The following is a 19,385-nucleotide window of genomic DNA, read 5'->3' as shown; positions in this document are numbered from 1 at the left end:
TACCGAGAGCAAGTTGTTCTCTTGCGTGCGGTACTTGCCGGGTGCGAGTTGCTTATTTATGCACGCGGCACTATTTTTCATTTTTACCAAGCGCCATTTAGCTTGTAACTCGCGGCTTGTGCCGTCAGCAGGTTGTGGTGTACTTACCGCGAGCAAATTATGTTATTGCTGACGGCCTTGATTGTGATGTAGCTCGTGGCTTGAATTATGTTGCACCTTGCGGCACTTGAGCCACGAGCTATTATGTCCATATCATTTTTTAAATATTTATTGTTATATTCTTTTTTTATAATTTTTTATTTTTTAGTATTTTATTTTTTAATAAGTAATATAAAATGTTAAAAATATGATAAAAATTATAATTTACACCGCTATAATAAACTTTGTCATTCTTTATGTAGTAAAAATGTAAAATATTATAAATGCAACAATTTAAACTTAAGATGTTTTGTATGAAATTGTATTCTATTTACTCTAATTGTTTTACGTGAAATAATACATTACTTGTTTTAATTATTTTGTATGAAATAATACTTCACTTGCTGTAATTGTTCTATTCTGCATAAAATAATATTTCATTTGTTTCAATTGTTCTTATTACTCTCTATGTAGCATTAAGTTGTAAAATAATTCTTAAAGAGAATAAATTAATAATCAAAATCAACTAACTACTAGAAATCTCCTGAAGAGCATTATGTGTGGTTCAGGGCAATGAATCGCATAAAGGACATAACATCATCAATATGCCTAGCCAAAAAGAATATACATCATGTATTGTTAGTCCCATCACAAAAGATACAAAGGGAAAAAACAAGAACCATAATATTAATATATATATATATATATATATATATATATATAGAAAACATTTTTGCANATAATATTATATATATATATATATATATATATATATATATATATAGAAAACATTTTTGCAAAATAAAACAGAAGATATGACATTGAAAACCATAGCTCCTTCACACAATTCATAATTCAGAATTAAGTGAAGTGATGCAAATGTACCATGCATTATACCATAAGAATCATAGAGCCAAGCCTGAAATTATTGTAGCTTAATGTTCTCATATGACCAAAGCATATACGTATATCAGACAAAAACCCACTTCAAGAATCAATAAAATGAACGTAAAACAAGGAAAACATATTGCTTTTTAAGTATAAAGATAAATAAAAAATTAGAAAGAAGAAAAGTTAAACAAGATTTAAAAGAAACCCATTTGGAAAAGGGGTTTCTTAAATCTGAAATTAATCACCTGGAAATGAATTGGAAATTTAAGCCACTCTCAATTGGACTAAAGAGGACAAGAAAAAAAAAAGAGTAATTAAGGTTTGAAGGCCCTTGATGACTGAACCGAGTCAGGTGTAGAATTGGGGTACTGGAGATGACAGACCGCCGTAAGACATTGGGCTCGTATGGGTGTCAAAGAGCCATATTAAATGAGCTGGATCATGTTGAAATGATCTCATTCATAATGGGTTATCCTTAGCTTCATCTTAGCCCAAAATTCGGAACTTCAGAGTTCTTCAAATCGATGTGATTTTTAATTTTAAATCCGTGGCTTCATATTAAATGGGCAGTACTAATTGGCATCATTTATTTTCAACAGTTCAATTCACAGTAGGTCGTTAATTTATGATTGTTATCTTCAATTTGTTTGGAGTTTTTTTCTTAATTGGAGGAGGGAGGTTTGAACCCTCTTTTCTAAATAAGGAGATCATGTATCAATCAATAAATCAAATACTCAAATATAGTTTACAATTTAAATAATAATGAATTGATGAAATAACTTAATGAATCTTACCATCTCACAATATCTTGTCAATAAAATCTATTCATGATGCCTGTTAACAAGATTACAATCAATAATTCAAATAACAAAAACTTGGCTATTTTACATGATGTGCTTTCAAAATGACGCACGGGTATAATAATTCATCAAGCACAAACAACAAAAGCAAAATTCAATGGTACAAATCCATTCTTTTTGTGAGGAAATGTGGTATTTATAAATCATACAGCGATTGGTGTAGGTACAAGAGAATGGCATCCCTCTTAACTCTAACCTCTGCAGAAGTAGCATCTGGATAGAAAGTTAGTAAATATAAGGTAGCGCTTACTATGAGAGAAATGGGAGCACATTCCCTACAATGTACCCAATTAAATTACATTGCAGTGTATGTTTTGTAATAAACCACTGCAATGTAAGATCGCAATGCAATCACATTACAATCAAGGCATGTAATGTAATTGTAGTCCAAAACTAATGCAATCACATTATATTGCACTCTGCAATATTCTTAAAGACACTTTTACTCTTCAACTTTATTACTTTATTAAAAATATTTTGTAACATTATAATTAAAATAAAAAATATTAAAATAAAATATATAATATAAAAATCAAAATTAAAATAAAATATAAGAAATTAAAATTTATATAATATAGGTAAAAGAAATTAAAATAAAATATATAATATAAAAATTATATTAAAAATAAAAATAAAATATATTTAAGATATGATATTATATAAAAATTAACAATAAAAAATACAAGTATATTAAACTTGCATTTTAATAAATAAGGATAATTTTGAAAATTAACATTACATTACCAGTAAAGTACTTGTAAACCAAATACTGCGGTGTTATCTTTCCTACATTTTAATCATTATTTTGCTTGCATACAAAACATTGTAATGTTATTTTCTCTACAATTATATTGCTTGTAATCATATTACCTGTGATCACATTGCATTGTAAAGTACCAAACACCACCTATTTTCTAGTCTCTACCGCTAACTGGTATCAACTTCTCTGCTTTGTACCTGATGTATGGCCTAACATCACTCAAAAGAAAAAAAAAAACATAGAACCAATTAATCAAAAAGTCTAATAGTTTTTGTTAAAATTTGATTCTTGAATTCCAGACAATCCTTGCATTGCTCAGATGTTAAGTCTTCTTGTTTGGATTTCAGGAACTTCATCTCACTTGTCTTCTTTTGAAGCTCCTTTTTCAAGACTTCTTCTTCGGTCTTTAGAATTGTCATCCTCTGTTCCAAGTTTTTCCGGTCATTGTTTGCTTTGAGACCAAAGTAACCTTGAGCAAATTTTCTCAAATATTTCATAGCAAATTCCGTATCACATCTAAGACCTTTAGCATCGTTGATTGCATCTCTCCACTTTAACATAATCTCTTCCGTAACTTGTTCAGGCGGCAAATTTCTCATCTCTTTGGTTGTAGCACAAAGCAAAATATAAGCAGGCTCAATAACACAATGACCAAATCTACTCTGTTTCGTGATATCATCTTTGGCCTTGATGATATCCCTTGCAGTCGAGACCAGAGACAGTGGGATATTATACTTGCCAACTTTTTCGCACTCTCCATCTAAATCTTTAAAGCTGGAGTGATCCACGTTGCTCACAGCGTTGTCATCATCAAGCTTCGCCATAAATTTAGTGACAAGAGCATCAGAATACTGCATGTCATGTATTGTCTTTGAACACCCCACAGCGGCCGGGGGCTTTAGATTAATTCCATCATCTGAGGCCTAAACAATCAACACAAGTCGGAGAAAAGATCAATACAATAAACAAACTAGTGTAAAGCAGAAATAAATTAAAAAATGAACATACGGAACCTCACTCAACAAACGAAAGTGTGTGCAATTAACGCAATAACCATACCACATCAGAGTCGCTATTCAAGTCTAATGAATGCATCCCGCGCTGCTCCTGGAAAGCAAATTATAGAATAGAGTTAATTATTTCCATGATCCTTAAAATTTGGGGAACATACCATTTTGGTCTCACACTTTAGAATGTAACTTACTGATCTTTACTTTCAATATAATAATAATAATAATAGTAAAAGAGCACTCTATTAATGTTTCTTATTAATTTTGAGCTTCTGTATATTAATTATTTATTTGAAAACTTTTATATAATTTTAATTTAAAAAATATAGAAATTATTTATTTTGAATTAGAATATTTTTATAAAATATGTTTGAAAAATTAAAAAAAATATCTAATATTTTCCTTTCTTTTATTGTTTATTCATTAATTTCACTTTTAAAAAGATTACATATAAAAACGTTAAAAAAGTGCACATTCGTTTTATTTTCTTCCCACTAAAGGGGAGGAAAGAAGAAATAAAACATTATTCTCCTTTGGCTTTTTTTTACTTCCTTTCTCTAACCCTTTTACAAAATATAGCGAAAAATTTATATTATTGTCACACATTTTTGATCTAGCCTCCTACCCATTGTTGTTCATCTATAAAATGATAGACAGACCTGGAGACTACCAGGAGATTTTGTAAAGAATTGCGGTTCCTTTTGTTTGTCGCGCTGCGATTCAGTTTTCTTAAGCTCATATATTCCGGCCTTGATTTTATAAATTCCTCCGAAGTCAGACTTTATTTGCTCGAATTCTTGTAACGCGGCCTCCATCTTAGGGAATTTATCCAACATAAACTCCATTTTCTTAATTCCATTATTCATAGTCTTCATTTGCTCGAATCGATCAAGATCAGCCACCTTTTGCTGTCTGCATGTGTTGAGTTTTAGGTTGACTAGAATTTTAGTTCTTATTTGATTAAGATTCTTGTTTGTGTACAACATTGAATAGTTATATAGTTTTAAATTTCTTATTCTACGTCGAGTCTTAATCACATTCTACTTTGGACTTTTTTACTATAAAAATAGATCTCCAGGCTTTAAGAATTGCAAGTAGCTTTGAGAGCTCTAGAGAAGGAACATCTTGTAACTCTATCTTTTGCTCTATGTGGAACTAGAGTGCTTTGGGTGAGTGTTCTTGCAAGGTTATTAAGAAAAAATGTGCAAGGGATCTTAGGCTGGTTTTGAGAATCATAGAGGTCAATTTATTGTACTTTAATTTTTTAATAATAATAGAACAATTTCACTCTGTGGAAGTGGGCAAGAGGCCGAACCACATAAATTTTTGTGTTTTTCTGTTTGCTTGATTTCTTTAGGTTTTATCATTGTTGTTTCTTAAGTAATTTTCATAACAAACTGGTATCAGAGCTTCGGGTTCGGTAAATTCAAGATTCAACAAGGATGTCAAAAGTTATTAATTCTATAAATTTTTCAATTGAGAAGTTTGATGGGAAGGCTAGTTTCACGCAGTGGTAGAGAAGGATGAAAGATCTTCTTGTGTAGCAAGAATTAATGCGCCTCTTACTAAGAAAAAAAGAAGGGCAACCAAATGACATGCCTGATGTTAAATGGGCAGAGTTAGAGCAAAGGTGTGTGAGCACTATTTGGCTTTGCATTGGAGATAATGTGTTTAACCATGTTATTGATGAGGATTTTGCTCCAAGGTTGTGAGCAAAGTTAAAGAAGATTTACTTGGCAAAAAGCCTTTCCAACAAGTTGCAGCTTAGGCAAAAGTTATATCGCTTAAAGATAGAGGAAAATGGAGACCTTATGAAGCATATGAATGAATTTGATGGGATCATTGATCAGTTGAAAAAGGTTGATGTAAAAGTGGAGGAAGAAGCAAAGGCACTGTTGTTCATGACTTTGCTTCAAGACTCCTATGAGGTATTTGTGGAATTTCTGATATGTGGGATGGATACAATAATGTTAGAACAAGCACAAGCAACGTTAATGTCTCGTGAAGCTTGAAAGAAAAGTAAAGAAGGGGATAGATATCCAAGTGGCTTGGTATTGGTAACTGAGGTTCGTAGGAAGAAGTCAACCGGTATGGAATCTAAGGGTGGCAAGTCTAGATCCAACAATCTCCCATGCTTTCAATGTAAAAGGTATGGACATATTAAAAGGGATTGTCGTACAAAAAGGGATGAAAGTATGATTGTGATGATTGTGATGTCCTTGCAATATCAGAAAATATGGATGCAAATTTTGATTGATATTTAGATTCTGCTTCTGCAACTCACATATGTTATCAAAAAGATTGTTTTGATTTACTTCAAGAAGGGGTGGCTTGGAATTTTACTTTGGGTAATAAGTCAATAGTGAAGGTCATGGGTCTTGGAGTGGTGAAAATCAAAAGTTTTAATGAAGTTGTGCATTCTTTGGGTGGTGTGGTCTATGACTCATAGATGTGTTAGAATCTAATATCATTGAGCCTGTTAGACTCCAAAAGGTATGGATATTCTGTTTGTGATGGAGTGGTAAAAGTCACACAAGACGACATGGTCCTGATAAGGGGAAATTTGTATAATGACTTATATCGTCTAGAATGTGAGGCTTTGAAAAGATGAGAACAGTGCACAGGAGATGGTAGCTATCAAAGTAAGATTTCATTTACCGAGGAGGTGATGAAAGGTTCCCATGGTGTAGACGATGGTGAAAAGATGAAAAATCTTGTGAGTAGTGAATTGAAAGGGTCATAAAGGTCCTTTCCGAAGTCAATTAGTGCCATTGACTTGATAGTTACACAAGTGCACTGGCCGTTTTATGGAATCGAGTGTTGGACTATATTTGATTCGGTTTGTGTAGTTGTAGTAATTATAAAGGCTAATGATTGGGAAAGTCTTATACTTGGAGAATTGTTCAGGGTGTTGAAAAATAGATGAAATTAGGAAATTGTAATTAAGTACGATTGGTGGAAGAGGTTTAAGGAGTTTGAATTCAAGTCAAAAGTGGAGATTTGTTGAGTTTTAGGTTGACTAGAATTCTAGATCTTATTTGATTAAGATTCTTATTTATGTACAACATTGAGTAATTGTATAGTTTTAAACTTCTTATTCCACATCGAGTCATAATCACATTACACTTTGGACTTTTATACTATAAAAGTGGATCTTTAGACTTTAAGAATTGCAAGTAGTGCTTTGAGAGCTTTAGAGAGAGACACCTTGTAACTCTATCTTTTGCTCTAGGTGAAGTTAAAGTAGTTTGGGTGAGTGTTCTTACAAGGTTATTGAGAAAGAGTGTGTAAGAGATTTTGGGTTGGTTTGGGAAACTATAGAGGTTAATTTATTGTACTTTAATTTCTCAATAATAAAAGAATAATTGCATTCCGTAGATAAGAGGCCGAATCATATAAATTATTATATTTTTTTACTTGCTTGATTTCTCTTAGTTTTATCTTTATTGTTTCTTAGACAATTTTCATAACAGCATGATTGATCAATCTCCAGTTGCTGGCACATTCCAGTGCAGCAAATAATTAACTCACAGCATTAATTCGTGTCCAAAAAAGTAATGTTAGTGATATGAGTGTAAGTTCAATGAAGAGGCCATCCGAAGACAGATCTGGGGGATGGAAAAACAGGAAATATATAAGCAGATCATAAAAAGGGTGGAAGAATGAGACTATGAGAGTGTTGAATTTTAACCTTTCACCAGATCAAAACGAAAGATAGCGAGCAAGACAATATACCTGAAGCCTACCAGGAGATGCCTGAAAGGAGTCCATTTCCCTTGTGGTCTCCATTTGCTTATATTTGTCGAGCTGCAGCTCTATTTTCTTAAGCCTATTTATTTCGCGCTCAATTTCATCAACTCCACCAAACAAGAGCTTTATTTGCTTGAACCTACGTGACTCGGCTTCCAAATTCTTGAATTTATCCAACATGGATTCAATTTTCTCAATTTCACCATACTTGGATTTCATTCGTTGTAGTCTACGACAGTCGGCCTCCATTTCCTTGTCAGAAAAATCGTACATCTTGACATCAGTTCAACTAACATGACCATGCAAGTCAAAGTTCAAGTTAAAAGCAACTGATTAAACTGCTGTGATAGTAACTAGGGAAAATTACAGCACATTAATTACCTCGTATTTATCCGACGAGATGGATACTGGGACTTCATTTGCCCAAATCGGTGGAACTCGATCGGCAGAATCAATTATTACTTGCTGGGACATATCGTTTCCCACCACTTCCTGTTGGCCTTTTTGTAAATCAGGGCTCACGCGGTCAATCTGTGAACCCTTTTGATCAATCCCCTCTAACTCGGACACTATTGTCACAATTTTCTCCTTGAGTCCCCTCAGCTCCGTTAACTCATTCTCCATTTGCAACACAGAAAGCAAAGAAAATTTAGTGAAATCCTTTAACTCAAACGGGACATGAATAGAGGGATTTCTTTTACCTTAATGTCTGCCCGGTAGTGTCTATCATATTCATTTTTTTTCCTTTTTCTTTCATGTTCTTGCTCTTCTGTGCGAATTATTGGTTGACGAGACTTTCGTTTCTGTCCATTGCGAGCTTTAGCTGATGTTCCTGCTTGATCAAGTTGGTTCTTTGCTTTTTCCACTGGTGTTACCCTTGGTTTACGACCCCTTTGTTTTTGTCCATTTGAAGCTTGATCAGATGGTCTTTCTTCATGATCCAGGTGGCTTTGGTTTGGTTCAGAACACCGTACCCCCGTTTCAACGTCTCCGTGAGAGTTCACCAGCTGATCAGCAGTTAAATTCCCAGCAAGTGAATTCAATGGCTGGTCAGAGGAATTGAACTGCTGGGGTAACTCATTAGCATTGCCTCCTCCTGGCCCCGGCATGTCTGTTTTAGATGTCGATATCGGACTCAAATCTTCAGTCTGTGCCACAGAACTGAGGTCTACATCAAGGTCTTTCCAATATGAATCCAACGGCATGTCTGAGAAAGGTAATCCCCAACTACTACTCCCATCTCCATTCTGTGCCACAGAACCAGTCTCCACTTCAACGTGAGGTTGAAACTGAGAGTTCAAGGACCTCTGGGTCAAGTCGTCCGGAGAAATGGCTAAAGGAGTCTGATCTACATTATGAACCATAGCGGTTAAATCTGGGCAGTGGTTGAACTCGCTCTGACTTTCTTGACTTGGAAACGACATGGCAGTCCGAACATCAAAGTGATTTCCTGCTTGATCAAGTTGGTTCTTTGCTTTTTCCACTGGTGTTACCCTTGGTTTACGACCCCTTTGTTTTTGTCCATTTGAAGCTTGATCAGATGGTCTTTCTTCATGATCCAGGTGGCTTTGGTTTGGTTCAGAACACCGTACCTCCGTTTCAACGTCTCCGTGAGAGTTCACCAGCTGATCAGCAGTTAAATTCCCAGCAAGTGAATTCAATGGCTGGTCAGAGGAATTGAACTGCTGGGGTAACTCATTAGCATTGCCTCCTCCTGGCCGCGGCGTGTCTGTTTTAGATGTCGACATCGGACTCAAATCTTCAGTCTGTGCCACAGAACTGAGGTCTACATCAAGGTCTTTCCAATATGAATCCAACGGCATGTCTGAGAAAGATAATCCCCAGCTACTACTCCCATCTCCATTCTGTGCCACAGAACCGGTCTCCACTTCAACGTCAGGATGAAACTGAGAGTTCATGGACCTCTGGGTCAAGTCGTCCGGAGAAATGGCTAAAGGAGTCTGATCTACATTATGAACCATAGCGGTTAAATCTGGGCAGTGGTTGAACTCGCTCTGACTTTCTTGACTTGGAAACGACATGGCAGTCCGAATATCAAAGTGATTTCCCACAACAAAATTTAGTCTGTTGCAATCAAATCGGCCTCCGTTTCGTTTGAAAGGTTTAGTTAGTAAACCGCGTTAGGAGCAACCCGAGAAGCGTGGAGGTATTGGAAACTCAGCCATCGTCAGTGACATAAAGCTGTTATTCAGAAGCCGCAGCTCAGGGAGGGAGGCCCGGTTTGGTTTCTGGGATTCTCCGGACGACTTTCACTAAACTAAATTAAATTAAAAATGGAAGAAGACCACGTGAGTTTTCACGCGCACGCGGTTTTGTTCAGCGTTGGAAAGGGCTGTCTGAGTTTTGCTCCCACCATATTCAACTTAGGCCAGGAGCTTTTTCAGTTGACCGACACCTCACGCGGCAATAGGGATTGTACATAGATCAGTATTCCGAGTTTATGTAAAATTAAGTTATTTTATAATTGGGATGAGATACGAGAAATAGTCTTAAGAAATTTTTACTCAAATTTGATCTTACATAATAAAATTTTTAATATTGATTTTATTTTTTAATGTTATGATTAATAAATTATTTATTACAATTTATATATTTTCTATACACAAAATTTATTGACTTAATTCTCATTAATTACATACATAAAAATAATTATTTTTTATTTTTATTATTAAATTTGTGTCACATTGATTTTTTATCCATATCACTTTTAATTAAATAAATGTTTTTATCAAGTTTTATAATGGAATCAATTCTTTCGCACACGAAGTATCGATACATAATTTAATAAATTAAATATATATATATATATTGTTTATTTGTTGTGTTAGTATATATTGTTTCATTATTATCATAATTAGATTAAAAATAATTACAGTAAAAAAGGGTTTATATCCTAATCAGTTATATCATGTAATGATATGTACCAAAAAGCTATTAGATTACAAAAATAGTTACAGCAAAAAAGGGTGTACAAATCCTAATCAACTACATCATATAATAATTTGTAACAAAGAACTATCTCATTATAGCTTGATTGCAAAGATAATTTCAGCATAAATGGATATATATCCTAAGCTATTGCATCATATATGTATGTATGTATATGTATATAAATATATAAACTAAATATGACGATATTTCAAATTAAAATTAAGGATAAATAAGTTTGATGTTCACTACTACTTTGCCATAAAAGGGATGAATTGTTTGGCGTTGTGTATAGTTATATAGACAAAACGCAATTATCTTGTTGAGTTTCGACAGCAATGATACTCAATCTCTTAATTTTTCTTTTAAGAAACAAAATTTACAAGTGTTAAAAGAAAAAGATAAAAAAAGAAGAAGAAAGGAACTTAATTATATATGCAAAAGTCTTTATATAATTTCTAATTTTTTACTCCAAAAAGCATCCTCAGTAGATTTTATAAATCTTATATTTAGTTGTACGTAAGAAGTTGTTGAGTCATAACCGGTTCCATTTTCAAAGCGGAAAACGTGGTTATTTTGATTCCATTTACACGGCATAAAAACGTGAGTTGAGGAACTGATAAAAGATGAGATAAGCTGGGTAGAAATGGAGGAAATAGTTTTAAATTCCAAAAGCTAGGGAATCGTTAGACGTGCGCGAGGGGAGGTAGACAAGAATAATTGGTAGCTTTGGGGGTCGCTAAAGGTAACTTTTATTATTACGCGAGTTTCTAGCAAAAACCTAATGTTGCCATTTTCCATTAGAACCCCCAAATCCTTTTGTCTCACTTCTTGTCCCTCGGGTTGACGTTTAGTCCTTTAGCTACTTAGTCAATCCGTCAAGCACCGTTGGGCCGTGTGGTCCCTCCGTGGTCTTTTAATCCCTGACTTGATGTTTGATTTATTTTTATATCGTCAAAATCAAACCATGTAATTACTCTTTTAAAATGATGAATTTTTTATTTATATAATAATTATATATTGATATAAATTGAATTTTTTTAAAAAAAGTATTAAGGTAAAAACGTATAAAGAATATAGTTTTTTATACATGATGTAGATGAGTAAAAAGAAAATGAAAATACAGAAAAGCTGAATTAAGTGTTTTTCAATTTATAATACTGATTTTTTTTAAAAAAAAAAAACCTTTTATATCTTCTCATAAACGTACAATAATAATTAAAAACAATAATTTTAAACTGTGTTTGGTTGATTTTTTTGTAATTTATTCATTGTTATTTTTTATATTTTACTCTTTATTAATTTTTAAAAAAGAAAAACAAAAAATAAAAATATTATTCAAATCAAGCCTTTATTTTCTTTCTCCAACTTGCCGGTGTTACCAAACAATTTATGAAAACAATAATCTTCTTTACATTTTTTTTCTAACAAGCACATTTGAGAAAGCAAAAAAAAAAATCAATCTTTTCATTTCTTTTTCCTTTCTTCCAACTTCCATGCCAGATTTGAAGATTTCTAAGTTTCCAAATCCTCTTAAGGATGTCAACGAGTCAAGTACCATATAATTTCAAAATACCTGAACCTTAATCCTATAAAAAATCAATTACTCTAACCCTATTAATTACCCGAATAATTTTAAAAGTTACTACCATAACCTTAACCCTATTATATTTTTACTACCCTATAATTACCCTAACTCGTTTAAAAACTCGATTAGATTAAAAAATTATTAAAATCTTCTTCATGGGTATCTAATTACCTGAACCCGTATACATAAACAATAATATTTCTCTATGTATTTCATAAAATTAACTACTAATTAAATTAATAAAAAAATAATAAAATTTAAATTTAAATAATAAAAAACAAAGATCTTAAATATAAACTTAAATAACTAAAAATAAATATCCATACAACGATATAAGCTTAAATAACTATACATAAATATCCAAACAACAACATAAACTTAAATAACTAAAGATCCAAACAAATAACATAAACTTAAATAACCAAGCACATATATCCAAACAACAACAACATAAACTTAAATAATTAAAATAAATATCCAAACAACTAGTTAAACAACATTACAAATTGACAATAAGGCAAGCTCATGAACAATTCAATCATCTTCTTCCGTGTTAGTGTCAACAAGCGTGGCAATTGAATCTTCATTTGTTATACATGATCCTACACAAATAAAAAAAATAAGAATATATATAACACTTAGGATAATAGATACTTTCTAAAGAAAAGAAATGAAATAAAAATATGAGTTTATTTACCTTTCGTTTCATTCCTCAACCAATTTTGAATACACATCAATGCCTCCAAAGTGTATCGTTTAAGCCTACTTCGATGGTCACTCACCACTCTCCCACTAGTGCTAAAGGTTGACTCAGATGCAACTGTAGAAATAGGAATAGCAAGAAAATCTCTGGCAATCATTTGCAAAGTGGGATACTTGATCTCATTTGTCTTCCACCAATTCAAAATATCAAAAGTTTTAGTGAATGGCAAAATTTTGTCTTCCAAATAATGATCCAATTCTGACTTCACATGCCCATCAGTAGAAGAATAAAGAAATTTATACAAATCATCTGATTCAGGTGATTCATCAAATGTTGTTGCTAATGAACTCTGAGAAGACTCTAGTTTTAGATTGGTGGATCTACTCTGGTATTCTTGACGTAAGTCATAACAAGTTTTTCTAACTTCTTCAATCTCATAATTTGCAGCACCACCATAAATTTTAGGAAAATAATACTCAACCACCTTCATTTTATACGTAGGATCCAAGATAATCACCACAACTAGCACAATATGGATATTCTTCCAATGTTTTTCAAACTTATAAAAAATTTTCTTTGCCATTGCACTAATTGTCACATCATCAGAGCACATCCAATTCACAATTGTAATTCTAAGTTTACGACTTTGACAAATAAACAATTTGCAGTAGGATACTCTGTCCCAGAAAAAAAAGTAGTGAGATAAAAAACATTTCCAACTTGTCAACAAGATTTTTTGCTCTCTCCCAATCTTCCTCGCTAAGCATACAAGAGTAACCTTTGTCTCTAAGTTTCAACTTAAGGAATAGATCTTTGTATCCTATAGCAGTCCGAAGCATCACATAAGTTGAATTCTATCTAGTTCTACAATCTAAACTCAACTTTTTAGAATATGACACTTTAGCTTCACGAGCCACTTCTTCAAATTTTTCCAATCTAGATGGACCAGTTGACCAATATACTACACTATCACGAACATTTTTAATCATAGATAATCCATCTTTAGCAATAAGATTCAATATATGTGCACAACATCTCATGTGAAGAAGTTTTCCATCAAGTAAAAGTTCAGAACCCAAGTGATTCACTAGGATAGAAATTATACCATCATTGAAGGTGCAATTATACACAGTGATAATAGAGAGTTTGCTCTCTATATACCATTCGGTCAAAGCATTCATCACTTCTTGAGCAAGAAAATCCATCGTGTGAGGTGCTAGGACATATACAGATTTACATGTTCACAAAATAATATTAATGAATTTGCTTAAATTTTTTTCATAAAACCATTAATCTATAAAATAATGCAATTTAAAGAATTAGAATAAAAATTGTTTATCTCAAGATATAGCTTTGCAACTCTCAAGATTCGTCAATATAATGAGCAGTGACAGCCATGTAACCTTTCTTTTGATTTGAAGTCGACATATCCGTCGTGATTGCTATTCGACTTTTTAACTTCTCAAACCTCTGTTGTAGCTTGGATTTCTTTGAGCAATAAATCTTGTGAATGTCCTCTTTAACTGTATTGCGAGAAACCATCTTATACAAGGGTTGAAGACCAGCAACAAACTTCTTAAAACCAACATGAGAAACAATAGAAAGCGGATACTCATGCAAGATTATAACACAAGCCAAATCATGTTTTCAAATGTCTTGATCAAATATGTAATTTTGAATCTGAACCTTCCCATCAGCTTGTGTATCTATGCCAAGTTGCTTTTGCTTTTCAAAGCATTGTTCAATGCTTGAATTTTTTCTCCTTACACAAGTATTCATGTGATTTTTCAAAGCGGTTGTTCCATTCTTGCTATTGGTTTTAAGAATAGCTTTACAATAATTACAACTTGCCACATCTTCCCCATTGATATTTTTCTTTTCAAAATGATTCCAAACCTCTGAAGTTAATTTCCGACGACATTTAGTACTTGAACTACACAATGGAGGTTTACTTCCAGTAGGAGAGATCAAAGCTTGACTACCACTAGTAGGAGTTCTAGAAGGCTCAATTATAGGTACTTGTTGTGAACTTGACCCTACATATGTTGACGATTGAGAGGGGGTCTTATTGCAATTATAATTAACACTATCATCACATTTGTCTATTGCATCCATTTTTCAAAAGACCTAGAAACATAAAAATAACAAAATATGAGAAGCAACTATGCAAATATATTAGCAACAATTTAATCAGTGAAGTTTTGCCTAAGAAATAAATTGCACTGTGCAATACTCTATGCAAAAGTTCAAGTAAAATTAGGAAACTTACTTGTATAAATAAACAGCAATACTAAGAATTATGCATAAGAGGATGATATCAATGCAAAAGTTACGGCTTGACCTCAGCTGAACAGATCAAAGTAAACATGGCGAAAATTAAGGAAAAGATAGACATCAGCTTTCATCCGAAATCAAAATATGAAAGACAATCCAAATTACTTGGTTAACAGTATCCTTGAGTCTCACATTTGTGGTTTTCATATCAGAGGCTGCCTGTTGTAATGTGTCGGGTCCCAAAAGTCGATCGTCAGATGTGGGTGAAAATAAAATAACTAGGAGTCGCCACCAATCTTTTTTTTTTTATTTAGGTGTGATTGACAACTTATTAATCCGATTCTAATCAACGAAATCCTAAATTAATTTTAGGTCTGTTGATAGAACAAGAACTGATCCACGTTTGTCAGAGATAGGTTCGGAAGTACGGTTACGCACGGAGAAGGGTTAGCACCTTCGTGACGCCCGTTCCACGAACGGTACCATTTAATCTTAAGTTATCATATTGTAGCCTATCTTGATTTTATTCCTATGTTTCCTTAATCTTTCTTATTAATTAATTCTTTATTATGTTATCTAATTGAATCTTTTAGTCGGTTTCATAGATGCACGTGATATAGTGGTAAAATGATGTCATGATTTATTCAATTTTAAACGATGAGGTCGACAATCGTTTATTGAAAAATCATTCGTAGACCATCCTAACGCTTTGGTAAAGTCTCGAAGTTTTCCTTACCTAGGGATACCTCGGAAGAATTCGTCTTTACGAGCTCTTCGAGGAAATCCCATGATCGAAAATCTCGCCCCATTAATAAGATGAATGGGGCATGCTATGACAGTATAAAATGATGATATCTACATGACTGCGTTTATTGATTTAGTTGGTTCATAATTTATGTAATAATATGTTTAATAGTTTAAGGTGGTTTGTTGCCTTGCTTACCTATTTATTATTATTTTTTAATTATTTATTTTTTCTAATGTATATTATTTTTTAACAACCATTATTTGAATTAATGGGTATTGGAGTATAGATTTCGGATTTATCCCGACGCTTCGATGAAAATCCGTCTTGAACTCCACACATAAGTAGTCCACCCAAAAGAGGTAACTCTTTGATCTTTTAAGGTGGAATCACTCAAATAATCATTTCCTTTTTTCTTATAATAATTATAATTCTTATATTTGTATCATGATTTTTTTATCTATATTAAATAATTATTATCGTGTCCCATTTTCATTATCTCTATATTTTATATAAAACTATCTCTTTTAACTAGCTTGTCATCTACCAATTTTATTCCATTACATTTTATTTATATATATTTTTTATATATTTATTTTTAGTAATTAAGTGTATTTTTTGTTTCTCTATATATTTTACTTTTGGATCTGTTTTTATAACTAAATAACTATTTCTATTAATCTTATTATTACTTATCATATATTTAAATATATGTATTCCTATATTTCCATCTACTCCCATTTTTTATATTATAAAACACTCTATTTTTATTCTCACCTATTTCATTTTGTTTTGTTTTTTTTTTATTTTTTATATTTTCTCCTTACATCTCATGTGTATTTTATCTTTTTATTCTAGTTAATAGCCTACTAAAATTGACTTATCCTCCTACCTAAATCGGTCACCATGTTTTCCATTTATAAATATATTTACTTATTTAAATTTAAACGTTCATCTATTATTTACTTGTAACTTTCTTTATTCTTTCAAAATCTCTAACCATAATAACACTCTTAATTCTTTTCCTTAATTTTCTTATACTTACAATGCTCCTCAACATCATATTGGGTCAGCAAACAAGCCCATATGACAATTAAGAAAAAAGATTTTACCTTAGTTTGGGCTCAGAATAATGACCCAAAGTAATTATGCACAGCCCATCGGATCCAATCTAGCAACTGGCCCACCTAAGGGAGAGGGAGAAGCCTTTCTCCAACTAATGCGGTGCTGTTTTGGAGCTGCTATCCTTTTTTTTTTCTTCTTTCTCTTTTTCTCTCTCTTTCTTTTTTCCTCTTCTTTGCTTCTCTTTCTCCCTTCTTAGCCCGCAACTCTTCTTTTTCTTTCTTTTGTTTTTTCTTTTTCTTCTTCTTCTTTCTCTCTTTCTTCTCCCCGACACCGTTCTTCTCACGCTGACGTCTATCTCCTCTCTCTTTCCTTTCTTTTTTTTCCCTTATTTCTCCTTCGCCACTCACCCTCACGCCAGCATCTCTCTCCTCTCTCTTTCCTTTCCTTTGAACCGACAACACCCCAGATCTGACCAAAATCCTTTGCCTTCTTCTCTCTCAACCTTGGCACTCTCTCTAAAGCCGATCCTTCTTTTTTTTTTTTTTTTATATTTTTTGTATGTATTTTTGATTGTTGTGGATTGTGGTTCTAGCTGCTAAGGGTTTAAAATTTTTCTTGGTTTTTGGTTGCTGCTGTTGTGTTTTTTTTTGTTTTTTTATTGATTTTCCTGGCTTTTAAAATCCCCCTCAGCCTCCTCAGGCTTGGTTTTCAATCCGGCTTTCCTTTTATGCCTGAGTTTCAAAAATGTTTCAAAGCTTGATTGTCCAAAATTTTAGATAATCATAAGCCTTAAAGTCAAAACATATCCATCGAAAATGATCACACAAATCTTGGTCGTCTGGGGAGCATTGAATGCTCTGTATTTTGTTGACAATAGAGGCCAAGCGTGCTTCAGCTCCCTTTTTTTTTACTTTACTTTTTTTTTACTTTTATATTTATGATTTATTATTTATTATATAATTAAAAAAAAAGGTGTCTACACTGCCCTGTCCACTTGGAAGATATCAAAAATAGTGTTAATATTGAACTTTTAATCTGCAAAAACTGAAACTCCTCTATGATTTAAATTTCTTTCTGGAGATTCTGAGATGATCATTATTACTAACTTATATACTAGTTATGGAGTCTTAAGAAAGAGATTACCACTGCTATGTATTATTGGAATTGAGAACAACCGATAAACTGTAGACTAATCTCCCCTTTTTGTTATCTTTGGAGTACTCGTAACTTGTAGTTGAAATACAGGTGGTGGTAATTAACTTAAGACTTATTGTGCAGAGTGACATGAATACAAATTAAGATCAATGGTAAAGCAAACAACCTAGAAAGATTTGAGACTTTACCAATGACGAAAGTTCGCTGTCAAGCCAATCCATAAATTTCAAGACATCTTTTATATCTGTATGAGCTGCAACCAAGACTTTATGGATGAGACTGTTGATGAATTCCCCTTTTGTTTCAACATCTGCTTTTATCTAGCAAAAATATCATCAATTGATAATAGCTTAATCTTCAGGGACAACCAACAGAAAGAAAATCAAGCAGTTGTATATCTTTAACTCAAAATACTATATGCTTATAACCAGCAGATGAGCTGATCAATTTTGAATTTCACCAACTATGCTACTATGTGCGTTAATAATGGTGGGTGGGGAGAAAAGAAAGATGAACTGATGAAGGAGCTGAAAGTGGCGTGGTAGGCCAACAGCTAGGGAAAAACAAGGGCGTAGGGCTTGGGGTGACAACGAGGCAGCCAGTAAGGCGTGGCTATGGTTGGGCAGCTGGGGAGAAAAGAAAGATGAAATGATGAAAGAGCCGAGCGTGGTGTGGTAGGCCGACAGTTGGGGAAAAACAAGGGCGTGGGGCTTGGGGCGATTCCGAGGCAGTCGGCAGGGCGTAGCTGTGGCTGGGTTACTGGGGAGAAAAGAAAGATGAACTGATGAAGGAGCCGAGCATGGCGTGGTAAGCCGACAACTGGGGAAGAACAAGGGTGTGGGGCTTGGGGCGACACTGAGGTAGTTGGCAGGGCGTGGCTGTGGCTGGACGACTGAGGAGAAAAAAAAGATGAACTGATGAAAGAGCCGAGCGTGGCGTGGTAGGCTGGCAGTTGGGGTCTTGGGGAAGAACAACTGAACAAGGACTGATTCGACTGAAAGAGGCAAGGAGTGACTACCGACTAGAAGAGAAAAAAAAAAGAAAAAAAGGGAGTGGCTAGGGTTTTTATTTTTTAATTTTTGTTTTTTTTTTAACATCAATTACATAAACATTTCACATTTGGATTAAGAAATTGTGAAGTAAGTTAATAGTGTTTTTCTAATAAGCACAAAAAAAAATTTGTTATATAAATTTTATAATTTTATAAATTATAATTTTATAATATTAATATAAAATAAAAAATAAATAAATATTAAAAGTATTATAGTGTATATACAAAATAGTAATTATATTTTTTTATAAATAAATCTAATTTATATAAAATATAGTTATTAAAAGACCTTATAATTTAATTAATAATCACAATTTTATTAATTATATGAATTTGTCCTTAGTTGCATGAAATTTTAAAAAAATAGCTAAGTTTCAAAACTATTCTAATCTCACAACTTTTTTTTAGATAATTAAGTTTATATATTATAAATTTATATAAACAAA

The 19,385-nt window shown here is 32.9% G+C and overlaps 2 protein-coding genes across 2 annotated transcripts; both read right to left on the bottom strand.

Moving 5' to 3' along the window:
• Positions 2,660 to 9,894, bottom strand: LOC18590457. Its single transcript, XM_018126564.1, has 5 exons — positions 8,111 to 9,894; positions 7,791 to 8,027; positions 7,395 to 7,661; positions 3,709 to 3,756; positions 2,660 to 3,572 (listed from the first exon to the last, which is right to left on the bottom strand). Exons 1-5 carry the CDS (start codon positions 9,449 to 9,451, stop codon positions 2,898 to 2,900), a joined length of 2,568 nt encoding a protein of 855 aa, XP_017982053.1. The 5' UTR covers positions 9,452 to 9,894; the 3' UTR covers positions 2,660 to 2,897.
• Positions 14,012 to 14,764, bottom strand: LOC108663303. The gene is made up of 2 exons (XM_018126928.1): positions 14,336 to 14,764; positions 14,012 to 14,224 (listed from the first exon to the last, which is right to left on the bottom strand). The coding sequence occupies exons 1-2, from the start codon at positions 14,762 to 14,764 to the stop codon at positions 14,012 to 14,014; spliced, it is 642 nt and encodes a 213-aa protein (XP_017982417.1).

Source organism: Theobroma cacao, chromosome 9 (assembly GCF_000208745.1).
Source record: "Theobroma cacao cultivar B97-61/B2 chromosome 9, Criollo_cocoa_genome_V2, whole genome shotgun sequence".
NCBI lineage: Eukaryota > Viridiplantae > Streptophyta > Magnoliopsida > Malvales > Malvaceae > Theobroma > Theobroma cacao.
The sequence above is the reverse complement of the archived record's forward strand: the minus strand, read 5'-3'. Positions and strand labels throughout refer to the sequence as shown.